General features: G+C 40.9%; 1 protein-coding gene across 1 annotated transcript; it reads left to right on the top strand.

Moving 5' to 3' along the window:
* Window positions 1-2464: 2464 nt before the first annotated feature.
* spmip7 (sperm microtubule inner protein 7) lies at window positions 2465-10497 on the top strand (the record flags this gene model as incomplete). The annotated part of the gene is made up of 8 exons (XM_083696195.1): window positions 2465-2521; window positions 4416-4492; window positions 4856-4994; window positions 5282-5349; window positions 5496-5537; window positions 5631-5738; window positions 6045-6146; window positions 10377-10497. The coding sequence occupies 8 exons, from the start codon at window positions 2465-2467 to the stop codon at window positions 10495-10497; spliced, it is 714 nt and encodes a 237-aa protein (XP_083552321.1).
* Window positions 10498-14074: the final 3577 nt, after the last annotated feature.

Genomic DNA, 14074 nt, shown 5'->3' with positions numbered 1-14074 from the left:
TTGATGATAAACAGCTATTTGTACATGTTGGAGTCAGTTGATTCTGTGAAGGGAGACCACTGAGTAGGGAGTGGCAGTTAAATAGGTGGGAGAACAATAATTAATGCATCTTTATTGGTTGCATTAAGTATTACAACCAATGTAGTTAACAGATGTTAATACAACTTTTCAAATAGTTATGGAGGGCATTGTGCTGATCAACAATTGTGATTGTGTTTTCAGAGATAATGAAGGAGCCCACATTGTCGGTGTGCTGCAGGAACCTTCTGGGGGTGCCAGGCCTGTGTCGAAGAGTGGGCCCAAACACACACACACACGCACACACATGTGCACACACACGCGCACACACACACACGCACGCACGCACGCACACACACACACACACACACACACACACACACACACATACACACACACACACAGTAGCTAGCTTGGTAGTTGTTGAGTTTGTTGTATTGGCATGCTAACTTCATGATAAGTTCAGCATCTTAGCTAACATTAGTATTTTTATGTTCCTGTTACACTTAATCAAATGTCGTTATTTGTTTTCTGTTATTCGATTCCCAATGTTGACATCATAAACGAGAAAATTAGTTGATATCCTATTTTCATTGATATCATTCAGAAACCAAACACAAAAATGAGCCATTTCCCAATTGTTCCACTTTCTGATTTGGATCCAATAACCAATGAACAGTAGGTACACTAACACATACATCGCACTCCTTGAGTACAGAAACATACCACTGGATGGAGTCTATCACCTGCACAGCTACTTAAGGAGGCTCAAGACAAAAATACCAACCTCAAAGAGACTGTTAAAGCCAGGACATTACCTACCAGTATGTCAGGAGTTGTCTTGTGAGAAAACAGAAAAAGCAGAAGTACTACTTTGACCAAGGTAACCAAAAACTATCTGTCATGAAAGAAGGAGTCAGAATCAGACAGAATAACAAATGGCAAAGGGAAAAAGAGAAAATATTCTGACACTTGCTGAAAACAAGCAAGTTTTTACCAAGTCTTTACCTGCACAGAGAGTACCTGAGCAGAGTGTCAACCTGGAAGTAAAATCAGTAATTGTAAATATGAATGGGTCCTCTGATTTGAATAGAGGAATGGCTTAGCCCATTTATAAGGAAATGTGTCAGTCTGAAGAGAATGATTCAATATATATGCAATGGTTTTAAGATAGATGACCTTTTGAGCAGTGAGGATTTCAATTGTCCATGTCCAGCACCTGCTGGTTTAGGTTTGGAAATGATGCCAGTCAGTTGGAATAAGAGAGGATAAAAGGGAGACTGTATTCCAGACTGTATTCATTCTATTACTAGGCAATAAAGAAGATCATAAAAAGACACGTACAAAGTATATTGATTTACTGAATGTCTTTTTATGTCCTGAGTTTATGAGCCAATCGAGACAAACATCTTTTAGATCCAAAAGTGTCACTTAAAACATACTTTAGTGAAGGTACACTATGTGGGAGTCAGTGACATTCACAGCACTTAGTTACAAAACATTTAATTGGGCTGTTTTTAATGCAACATGTTTGTTCAGTACAGCTCTTGAGATGATTACATTAGCTAAACACAGTAAGAATCATCCATCAACAGACATCACATCATTACTGTGACATCTTTACATCAATTATCTCTTAAGGTAAATAATGCATGGATAGGCCTACATTTAACCACAATGATAAATAGCTATTAAGAATCCCATGCATCATAGTTGTAACATAACATTGAATGTCGATCAATTTTAATTTATTTAGACAACCATTTATATTTACAAGCACAATTTTAACAACTCAAGCATCACCAGTCCATGGCTACTGAGTGTGTTGCTTCAATAAACATATAGATAGATAGATAGATAGATAGATAGATAGATAGATAGATAGATATTTATATATTTATATTTCACATGATACAACTTCAAATATGTCATAGTACTTCCCTAATACTGCCCAACAACTTGTTTTGTGAGAACCTTGAGAATTCGGCAGTTTTATCATATCTGATGTATGCCTTATTCTAATGGCATATGTACCTTGTGTTATGCCTTCTGAATGGAAATAAATAGTGGATCTATAACTCCATCTAGCGATCATTTGTTGGTATTGCGGAAGGTAAATCACCAATTTTGGGACAGTGCAGGGACAATGCGGGGACAGGGCCAGTGCAGGGAGTAAATCTATGGAAAGCCGTATTGACTTTGACAGATAGCCTGGCTATGACATACAATAGCTTCATTTTCGTTGCATTCCGCACAACTCAAATCACCCACTATAAATGTTGCATATGATGATGTAGGTAAACAGTAATTAATACAGTATTTAATCCGTAGAACATGTCGTATCAAACGAACAAGTCTGATATCTCGTCTTTTTTTTTTTGTCTAAATGGGCCCTTCATAGTCCAAAAATGTACAGCAGCAGTACTTATTATGGCTCATATAACACATGGCCCAACGCGTTCCGACCACACTTGGTCTCCCCCAGGCAGCGTTGGATGTGGAGGTAGACGTTGAGCTAATATAGAAGAACAAACGTCACAGTAACATGATATAAGTGTGTCAAAAAACGATATAGGCTAAACTATAGGCTATACAAAAATCTACAATAAGTACATGGGGAACGTCTGTGCGTAAAGTTATCAGTGCGCAAAAGTAGTAACTAGAGCCAGGAAACAAACATAACCAGGGAATAAACATGTAATGGTGTGTCCATAACATAATAGTAAAGCAGTTATAAGCTCGAGTTCTTACTTTAGGTCGTTGGGAGAGACTGTCGATCTGTGTCACCTCCTCTTGTATTCTATCGCACTTTCTCTATCGCCCAGAACATAAATTAATTCATTGAGTGTTAATTCTACGTAAAGTGGGAGGCTAGGGGGGAATTTTCATCCATTAGAACTTTTGTGCGCCGTTGAGCGTACGAATATGTTGTCGTTCCTATGTTGTAAGCTATATAACACCAGCTGCATTTGTATTATTGTTATTTACACAACATGTTGAAAAGTGTAGAATGTGCTTTATAAAACCAATTGGGATCCTTCATTGCTGTTATCGCTGTTCATTTTCCTAACTCTTTCTATAGGATATGGCTCCGAGCTGGTTGCCTTCCGACTGATTGTGTGTGAAGTGACTTCTCTTTCAGTAATCTGACCCCAACTGCCAACAATGGCAGTTTCCAGGCAACAATAGACGCATAAAATAGTCACTGCTTCATCGTCGTCATAGTTTCTAACATTGGATATTTGATTCAGAACGTATGCTTAGCCCAGTGTCACAGACAGTAGGCTATCACCATATGTATGGTGATAATGACAGAAATGTACGCTCCGTCAGCGTCGTCCTCTGCGGACTCGCACCGAGTCAGACTTCTGCGATCAAACCGAGCTGGCGCGAACGAATGGGCGCATAAGCAAATGAACTTGCCCTGCGAGCGAGGTCCCGAGGGAAGATATGACTTTGTTAGCTTGCTAGAAAAAGAGAGGACTGCCTTCACGAGATTCCATCCATTGGCCCATCCACCAGCCGACAATGCTCCACTGGCACCCATACGAGATGAGGTCTTGCTAATAGATCCGTGTTCTGGACATCTAAGTGCTGGTGCTGAAGTGGATTTGGCAACTAGAAGTAGACAGAAATTCATCGATTTATACCATGTGCCCTCTGGGTTATGGACAGCCCCAGATTTCAGAAAAAGGCCTCAGACACCCCCAATCAGGCCATCAGCCGTGACATGCGACCTATCAGAAAATAAGGCTTGGAACTCGAGGAGAATGCCTGATGCAGCCCTGAGAGCCAGCCTTGGAGGTAAAAAGAAAATTGTGTTTTTGTAACAATGAAATGTCTATACAGTAGGCTTTGCATTGATGCATTGAGAGGACTTGACAATCTCTCTTACCAATGTGTTGGTCTGTAATAGGCCTCTGCATGTTATCAAAGAGGAACATTTTTCCCATTATGTTGTCATAAGGTTGGACTAGTGTCACTAAAGTGAAACCTGCACCACACAAAATCCCATGTTCAGCGAAGTTCTACAGCTTCTTCCCTGAAAGAGAAGCACCAACATCAGTAGGTTTATTGTTTCCCATCTATGATTACAGAACTATGTTTACAAAAGTTGTTTTTATCCCAGTGATGAGGATAATTTGACACTAAGGTTCTTACACAATAATGTATGAGCCAACATAATAATAGATACTTGTCAGCCAGGTCATTCTATAATTATTATATTACTTGGTGAAAGATAAATATAATCAAATTAAACTCATAGTGTCGCTGTTTAGTGTCCATGCTGTCATGATAATATCATTGTACAGTTCATGTAAGATTGTGTTTGCACAATAGGCCTATTAAGGCAGTGAAATGAAATATTGACTGTTTATGTCTGTTTGATTTTGAAGGATGTCAGCTCCTCTGGTCAAACTCAGTGGATAGAGAAGGCAGCGCGGCGTTATGTCTACACCTCTGTGGCTCAGAGGTCAGAGGTCATCTATGTCCCCAGCTGTCGTATCAAAGACAGCAGCATAGGTCACTGTATGCAGTATAGGTCACTGTGTGCAAGATCCAGTTATGTTGCATAGTTGGTGCGATCTTTGACTTGTATGCCTACACGATGAAGACCTTTTAGTTTGTCATGAATCATACAGACAATCAAACTTTATTTATAGGCTATAACACATTTTGTACAGAGGATTAGTTCAATGTGCTGTACAGTACATTTTTTTTTTAAAGTATATAAATAATAATTACTGAGTAACAGTTGAAGGGTAGAGAGAGTATAGATTCAGAGAGTGCTGAATGACAGTGTCACACGTTTGTAATACGGTACATTGACTTACAGAGGTTATGAGGACATAGGTTGGGATTCTAAGTTACCATGGCGCCTGAAGCCCCCAGCCACCACGCTTGAGAAAATGGCTGACCCTGTGAATCAGCATTTCACTAAGAAGCGTTACCACAGCAAACCTGAGCTTTGGCAGGTGAGTCCAAGTCTGTAAAAAACAGTGACATTATATAATAAAGACTAGGCCTCTGTCCATCCTTGGTTGAAATAAAAGGGTATTTCAAATGTGCTTTAAAGTTACATCAAGTAAACATAAAGTCAATTTAAATGGGTTTCATAATATGATTTTATTGATTGCTGTGCTGCTGTGTACAAAGACGTTAAAACAAATCATTTCAAATCTATGATAAGGACAAACATATATGGTTGTTGAGGTGAATGATGAGCATGGTATGGTTCACTATTCCTGTAATCCTATCGAAGGCGATTGGAGCTCACTGGAACAGACACCAGCTTCGTGCTGAGAATGACGTGAGGAAACCCATAACCTTGTGAGTGCTTTCCACTGCCTGTGTTTCCTTTCCTTGTTTATTAAGCACATAGTCCCATAATAGCTTCTTTTCAGGCAAAATTGTCACTATGTTGAATCAATGGTATCTCTCAATGCATTCTAAGATGGTTTCATTTTATTTCGCAGTACCAGTCCATGTCCAAAATCAGGGCAAATACCTTTGTATGGGTAAGCAGTGCCTATTACTGTATTATGCATGGATGAGTGGCGAAAATGTGTGTATCAGTGTGAACTGGACTTGCTTGCCTGTGTCCTCTGCAGTGGTGTGGTAGGTTCTGAGAACATGGACAGCATAGATAACACAGGGCAAGACTTCTACCCCCTGACCAAGCAGCGGACAACCTTGCCCCCGTACACTCCCACAGCACAGTATGTACCTTCAGACGCACCTGTACTGATCACTGTGATGTATAGCAAAGTGTACACATTCACTAATATTAGATTAGTGATTGGACCTTCACTAATGAATCATACACAAAACCTTCATAGTGACATTGAAGACTGTCCACCACTTGCCATTTAATATCCCTCTCAGTCAATGATTCAAATGTATCTCCACATGTATTGATTCATTGAAGACGATAGCACATGATATACACCTGCTTTGTTTGTTGTAACTGCGAATCCAACTGTAAATGTATAAGCTTGATTCATTCATTAAATTTTCTGTTCCAGCCGTCTCACCATCCCTGGTTATACAGGCAAAGCCTGCTATGATGGTGCCTGTCCCTCTGTGTTCAGTCTGCCTGCTATAACCAGTTCTGCCCACACCTTGGGGTGAGTCTCTACTTCCATTTTTGCATTAACATTTTTGGCATTTAGCAGACGCCTTTATCCAAAGCTACAACAAATACATTTGTCTAAGTAAGTGAATAATCTATCTATAGAAGAAGAAGAAGGAAGAATTACTTTTTTTTGTTTTATTATTATTCATTTATTTACAGTAGAGAAACTGTACAGGGGGGTAGTGGGGATTAAGAGGTCTTTAGGAGGGACAGTTAAGACGTAGCCTGAAGAGAAGGGTCTTCAATCTACGGCAGAAGATAGGTAGTGACTCTGCAGTCCTGACAGCAGTGGGAAGCTCGTTCCACCAGTGGGGCGCCAGGACAGTAGCGCGACTGCTGCATCCACGTAAAGGCAGCAGTGCCAGACGGCCAGCCGAGGTGGAAGAACGGAGTGATCGGGCAGGGGTTTGGGGGCTGACCATTGCTTGCAAGTAGGGCTGTTCCCTTTGCACCAGGGTCTTGAATCTGATGCGAGCTGCAACCGGGAGCCAGTGAAGGGTGTGAAGGAGGGGGGTGACATGGGAGAACTTGGGGAGATTGAACAACAGACGGGCGGTAGCATTCTGGATGAGCTGCAGCGGTCTGATGGCGGAGGCAGGGAGCCCGGCCAAGAGTGCGTTGCAGTAGTCAAGGCGGGAGATCACAAGTGTCTGGACCAAGAGTTGTGCCTTCTGATGTTGTAGAGGAAGAATCTACAGGAGCGTGCTGTCGCTGTGATGTTCACTGCACAGGATAAGTAGTTGTCAAGGATCACCCCAAGATTCTTGGCTGTCTAGGAGGCGGTCAGAGAGGAGTTCTCTACTGTGATGGAGAAGTCTTGGAGAGGGCAGGTTTTCCCAGGGAGGAAGACCAGCTCAGTCTTGTTAAGTTTGAGCTTGAGGTGGTGGGCTGACATCCAAGCAGAAATGTCTGCAAGACACGCAGGGATACGTGTTGCCACCTGTGAGTCAGAGGGGGGGAAAGAGAGAAAGAGTTGAGTGTCATCTGCGTAACAGTGGTAGGAGAAACCATGTGAGGAAATAACCTAGCCAAGAGATTTAGGAAAGAGGGATAACAGTAAGGGCCCTAGGATGGAGCCCTGGGGGACCCCATTGGTGAGGGCTTGTGGAGAGGACAGCGATCCACGTCACCTGGTAAGAGCGATCGGCCAGGTAGGATGCAAACCAGGAGAGTGCAGAGCCAGAGATGCCCAGTTCTGAGAGGATGGAGAGAAGGATCGGGTGGTTTACTGTGTCAAATGCAGCAGACAGATCCAGAAGAATGAGAATAGAGGACAGGGAGGAAGCTCGAGCAGAGTGGAGGGCCTCCGTGACAGCAAAGAGAGCAGTCTCAGTAGAGTGCCCAGCCTTAAAGCCCGATTGGTGAGGGTCAAGGAGGTTGTTCTGAAAGAGAAAGTGAGACAGTTGGTTAGAGACAGCACTTCCAAGGGTTTTAGATAAGAAGGAGAGAAGGGATATCGGTCTGTATTTATAGACAGCAGACAGGTCAAGAGTTGGTTTCTTGAAAAGAGGCTTGACTCTTGCTGTCTTAAAGGCAGCTGGGACAGATATTGTGGATAGAGAGGAAATGATTATGGTGGTAAGGAACGGGAGGAGGTCTTTGGAAATGGATTGGAGAAAGGGGGAGGGGATAGGATCGAGGGGGCAGGTGTGTCCCTGTGTGCAGTCTCTGGGGCAGCATGTCAACCTTTGACAGCTGTGTGCGGTAAATGTGAAACTTTCTCATTCATGTTGAACAAGGATTACCACTATAATCCATTAGAGGGCATTCTAAGCACTCAAACAGCATGTGCCTCTGAGTATTATACCCTGTGGGTGGTGAGTGGGCTCCTGAATGTATGTTTGGCTGGAGTTACAACAACCAACTTTCATGCTTAGTCTTTTGGGAAGCTGGTCCAATGAGTTTATGTATTATGGTGTCCTTCTCCATACCAATGCAGCTGTAAAAGGCATGTTTTTGGCCCACTCTCAGCTGTCCCATTTAGGCTATCCAAACTCAACTAGGCCTATAACCTATCCATCATATTGCTTTCAAGCAATGCTGTCAAATATAGCGAGGTTGCTACTGAATCAACAAGTGTACAGTAAACATGTTGTCTTCCACAAATTATGTAGCGCCCCTCTATGAAAGGAGAGTGGTGAAGAAACATGTGAATGAAGCAAGACGTTTATTCCTAAATGTTTTACTATGACACTGGTTGTCTCTGTTTTACAGTGCTGTGTCCCCCTTGCACACAGGGAGGACATTTCTCTTCATGCGATCCCCTTCTCTGACCAAAGAGAAAAATAATTTGGGCATTAGGGTACTATCATACTAACTCTGTATTGATATAAGTCGCCTTTACTTCAAACATACATTTCACCAATAGGCTAAGAAAAAATATTTGCACAGCCAATATTTCCATCAGTCTTGCTTCTTACAGCTTTGTGTTGATTTCTCAAAATATTATTCCTAAATTAGTACGGCTATATGCCTACTGCATTAGGCTACACTCCTAGATCTCCACTTTGCACCCTATTATGACGTGTTTAATCACCTCGAAACTCTATGGCATTATTCACCCAAGTTTTATTAATCTAGTAATCACTAGTACACATTAGAAATGTACTGTAAACAGCTACCTATGAATAGCCTAAATATAGTCTAAATGACATTTCTTTAATGAGATCCAATAATCTATGGCTGTTTGTTAGGCTACATCAACAATACGTGTCCTGAAAAATATTGTAATGTATGCTTACAGGATGTTATTAAGAATAGGCCTACATCAGAGTGTAAACTTTCATCCTGTTTGCCCAGTTGTGACAATGTATTTGGAAACATTGCTAGACCTATAGATAAAAATGTTGTATGGCCTATAGTATTGACTTTAGAATCAGATTGCCTAATTAAGCAATAATGCTCTAGAGGCTATTGTCACCGGTAGGGGGAGTAACCGCAAAACCCTACCAAATGATAATATTGGCAATAAATCACGGCCTCCAAGGCATTATTGCTTTTATAGAATGGTTACACAGCAAATCTTAATATAGTGACAAGAAAATAATGCTTTAAGTATTTATTTTGTGATAGATTGTGGTGGTTTCTGCCCTGCGCTGAGAAATATTGTTCCCAAAATTACAAATGTCAAGGAAACGTAATACACAAATATATTGTAGTGTACTGTAGGAATCATATTAGGTGATTTAACCGTGACATTATTGTTAATTAAAGATTCTAAAGAGATCCAATGCTTTATGGCTGTCCACTAGTGGTGATATACCTATATAAAGCAAGGAGACTTTTAAATGGTTAAATGTCTAACTGACCAAAAATATGTATGCACTGCTACATCTTTGTACAAAAAAAGGATACCCTGGTAGACTAACCAAGCTTAACCTCGGCCGTAACAATAGTCAAATGGAGCATGCATATTATAGGCGACCTTAACAAAACACCACAGGAAAACCGTCCTCCAAAGTCAGGAGTTTTGTGTGTCTTTTGTAGAGGATGTAAAAACCTGTTTCCTAGTTGGGCCCCAGTTGAGCGAATTTCTACCGGCTTTTGCAGCAGCCCTCCCCAGATGGTTGAATCCAGAGCAGCTCGTGGTAATCGTGGTTTTCACAACCTAGATCCATTTTCCTGGTGCCCAACATCCTCTGAGATCTGTTTCCTATGCAGATTGTGCTGGCCTCCCATATTTTTTCCTCAAAACGAAAAAAGACAAGCTCCCAGATTGATTCATTGTAAACTCATTGTAAACGTTCAGAATCCTCTGGACTTGTTGTAGCCATGGTTTGCTCTTTTTACCTTATTGTTGTTGTTACTGTATGATGGTATATCATAATCTTAACTTGTTATGTGTTGTAATCTAATCTAATCATGAATATGTTGCAATTTGGCCTTTTAAGTTAAGTTTAAGTTGTTGTTAAAAAGCTGTCCAGCTAGCAGTTTGGAAGGCCTGTTCTGAATATAGAATCCAGGCAAAAAAAACATATGGAATGTCATCACTACAATTACACTACTGTCATTACTACAATATTTAGGAGACGTTTTTAGTGCTGTGTTTTACAAATGAAGATACAGTACGATGTATCAATTAATCTTTCTGGTAACTTTTCCCATTGTGATTGGGGTTTTTTTCACATCAAATTTGTATTGACATTTCACTACTAAATGCATCACAGTGCTTTTTGTTGCATGTTTATGCCCCTCCTTGCCTCAGTGTTGATGTCTTTTACAGGACCAAACAGGGTCCCCAGAGTCCTGCTCATGGTCGCACTGCACCCCTCTCCAGAATGGTGACCACCGTGCCTCCACGAAACCCATTCCTTAACCCCAAGCGACCAATGTTTCCTATCTAAGAGAACACATGAAGAAATATTAAACAAAGCATATCAGAAAGTTTCGAAGGAGTCAGCTTCCCTTTAATGCCATCCAATCTGTATTTATGAATAGATCTATAATGATGTGATGTCAATGACTGATTCTGGGTGAGTTTGAGAATAATGAGATGCCCTATTAGCATAATTTCCCTGATTTAGATGAGTGGTTTTGTGAGCGTTTGCTGTCATTGTCCTTTTAAACTCTCTGTGTGTATGTGTGTGTGGGTGGGTGGGTGGGTGGGGGGTGGGTGGGTTTTGGGCAGGCGGGCGGGTGGGCGGGCATGCGTGCGTGCGTACATCTTTCTGACTAGGTGAGTGGTAGAGTAAGGGACAGGGCAGTAGGAAGACACGAAGGAATCCAGAGAAAGACATGATTTTTAACAGAAATCAGTGTGTGAGCCCTAGCCAAAGCTAAATTCTTCTGGAAGGTCACTAAAAAAGTACATGATGCACAAACATTGTCATGAATGAGTTCATGTCTCAGTCTTAGCACAAATGTAGGGGCTGGCAAGGGGCAGCACTAGGGAGTGTCTGAAATATTAGTGCTATTTTCAAGACCAGAATTTGTCAGTGCACCTAATGGCAGTTGACCTGCTCATTGCCATGAACACACCACTATGACCACTACTCCACCCACCTGTGTGCAGACGAGACAGCGCTATGGTAATTTCAACAGTTACCGCCAACAGAAATTGCCAATACGCCTGCTCTCAGGCTTGTGTCCATTTTATGCCAGCTGAAAATAGACCCCAATGTGTTAATAGGGATGTGCTGGTTTTCCGTCTATCCATCTATGTTCCTGTACAGACAATGGTCTCGCCAGTTCAGAGATTGAACAAAAAGTGTTATGAAGTCACCTAAGTAGTTAGAATTTGTTATGCAACATTTACATTTTAGAAATGCATTTATTTTTAATTGATATTTTGGTATAATTTTAAAGTACTCATTACATTTTATAAAGGATTAATAAGTTGTTTATGGGATGTAAATGGTACTTGGAATAGTTATTTTTTTATATGTAAGAAACATTGTAATACTTATCTCATCCAGGGAATGTATTGAAGGCAGACGCCTTTCTCTGTGTTGTCTACTTAGCTGATATCAGTTGATAGCTGTGGTACACTAGGTCCTCAGTGCTTGGCCTTCACTGACAGTGACATGTGGTAAGCAACGTTCATCTGCAGGCCACAGCTCTCTTCACCTCTCCAAATGAGAGAACCACGGCCTCTAACTACAGGAGACTCTCCCCTCTCTTTGAGGGAACCACCTGATTCCATCACACTTTTACAACTGGCAATGGCTCAGTTTAGACTCAATTTACTTGTTCACCCTCAATTTACTACTGTGCTGTGTAACTGTCAGTGTAGAAGTTTAGCAGCAGAACTCTTTTCAACAGCTTCAGATCCCAAGGCATCCTTCAAATACCCAGGAGGCTGTACACATTGTTTACTGGGATAATAATATTTTCTTTTCTTTTTTTTTATGGAGAAAGAAATCATGATTATTGTCATCCCTCTTCATCACCAGTGCACAGTATTTATATTTGGGCTTTACCTCCCTGTAAAAACCCCTCCTCTTCTACAGTACCTTCCCCATCTTGTCGTCAATGGTCTGAATCTCATTATTGGTTCCTTTTTCAAAATAGGGTTACAAACATAATGACTGATTCATACACTCTCCTTCAGGATCACCTTAATGCCTGCCTAGCCTGGAGATTAATTTCTCTCCCTCATTTTATTTTTTAGTCTTCGTTTCTCCATAAAGAGGGTAAATGTCAAGCATGCCTGACTCCTTATGGTGACACATCCATTCCAGCAGATAATTACCATAAGGAAATTGATGCTTTAGTGTGCAGAGTGGAATTTAATTTACTCTGACATCCCACAGCCTAATGCATTCCAAAAGAAAAATAGTTTTTCAGTTTCCCTATTGACTTTTAAGATAGATTGGACTATTTAATATGATTACTAGTCTTGAACGTCTTGGACTTATTAAGGTGTTGAAACCAATTAAGGGCTACATGCTGTTCATGCTCCCAAATTTGAAACTGTGAATACTGCTTAGGGATCCATGAAATAAGAAACAGGCTAAATCTTTTGTTCATTAGTCTATTGGCTACATTGCATAATGCTGTTATTGAGGCAATCCAGGTAATTATATATTCAATTACAGCAACATGCTTTACCAGCGGTTGTGGGATAACTTAAATAAGCAGAGGGGTAGGCAGTATGTGGTCCACATGATGATCATTCCACTTAAAGTACAATTATGAAAACTGCTAAGTGTAGATAATTGCCATGAGGAGTTTCAGAAATACTGATGCTCAGCAAAGAAAAAACACATTTGTGAGAGAAGTTTAGTTAGAATCCATGTGATTCCCTTAGGATTTAAACTAACAATGTAACCTTAAAATGTATTGCAGACAAGGTCTTCAGAGGGAGATTATGTCATATTTAGGTTGGTTTAGAGTGTCTGAAAGGTGTTTTGGGCATATATCCAGAATGAATGGGGCCAACCCAGAAACTTTTAAAAGGTGGAACATCCCTTTAACCTTAACCTAACTGTGTCCATGTGTCCTGATGCAGCCTCTCATCTGCTGTGTCACAGGGATATGGTGGTATAAAGATCTGCTGTGTCACAGGGATAGGGTGGTATCTCTTGCGGCTGGGAAGACCATGTTACTCTGCTAGCAACGATTGGAGTTGTGCTGAGTCACCGTTCTGCTCCAGCATTCCTTTTGTCTGGCCTCAGGAGCTGGGCTACGACAGCCATTCGTGCTGCCATGAAACAGCTCTACACTAACCCGGCCTTCACAGCAGGTTCCATGTCTGACCGTTGGAAGCTGGTTCTAGGGAACCATAGAGACTTCTGTAATCCATACTGCCATTGGGACACAACAGACCAAAGCGTTATCCTGCCAAAAGTTCCTCTTTTGCACCATGACCAACTGCCTGTGAATGTTGTGCTTCTTTAAAGATAAGGACTTGCCTCCTATGACTGTAGGTGACTCAGCAATCCAGAACAGGCAGCATCTCCTGAGATAACACCTCTCAGTAGGGTTTGAAAAGGACAGATATTGGAGAACACAGTCATAAGCTTTTGTCTTATACTGTACATATTACTTCCATAGTAGCCTAGTTAGCCTATGTTTTCCCCTAGACAACGAAGCCGAGGTAGTTTGAGGGTTGAAGGTAGGCCGGTTCGTTACACTTGCAGCAAAGATTCACTGTACCAGAAACTTCATTTAAGATATAATGACAAAACATGAGCAAGAAATAAGAGCCTATTTATTTGAATAAAACTAGTGGTATAACTCATTATTTATTGATTATTTCTATAAATATTAATTCTCAAATGATGTGTCTTATAATAATTTGATATACTATACTCTGATAGACCAACATGTTAGATTTTTAGATATGCTTGCGTATATGAATATTGCGTACACTCATATGAACCTAGACTATGGAAAAAAGTTAATGGGTCCTAAAAAATGCTGTCTGAAATGTTTCTGTTATGTTGGTAGCACATTGCTGCAGTACTAAAAAGTCAATCA

The sequence above is a fragment of the Argentina silus genome (genome assembly GCF_951799395.1).
Source record: "Argentina silus genome assembly, chromosome: X".
Classification (NCBI taxonomy): Eukaryota; Metazoa; Chordata; class Actinopteri; order Argentiniformes; family Argentinidae; genus Argentina; species Argentina silus.
Note: the sequence above shows the minus strand (reverse complement) of the source record. Positions and strands in the feature narration are given on the sequence as shown.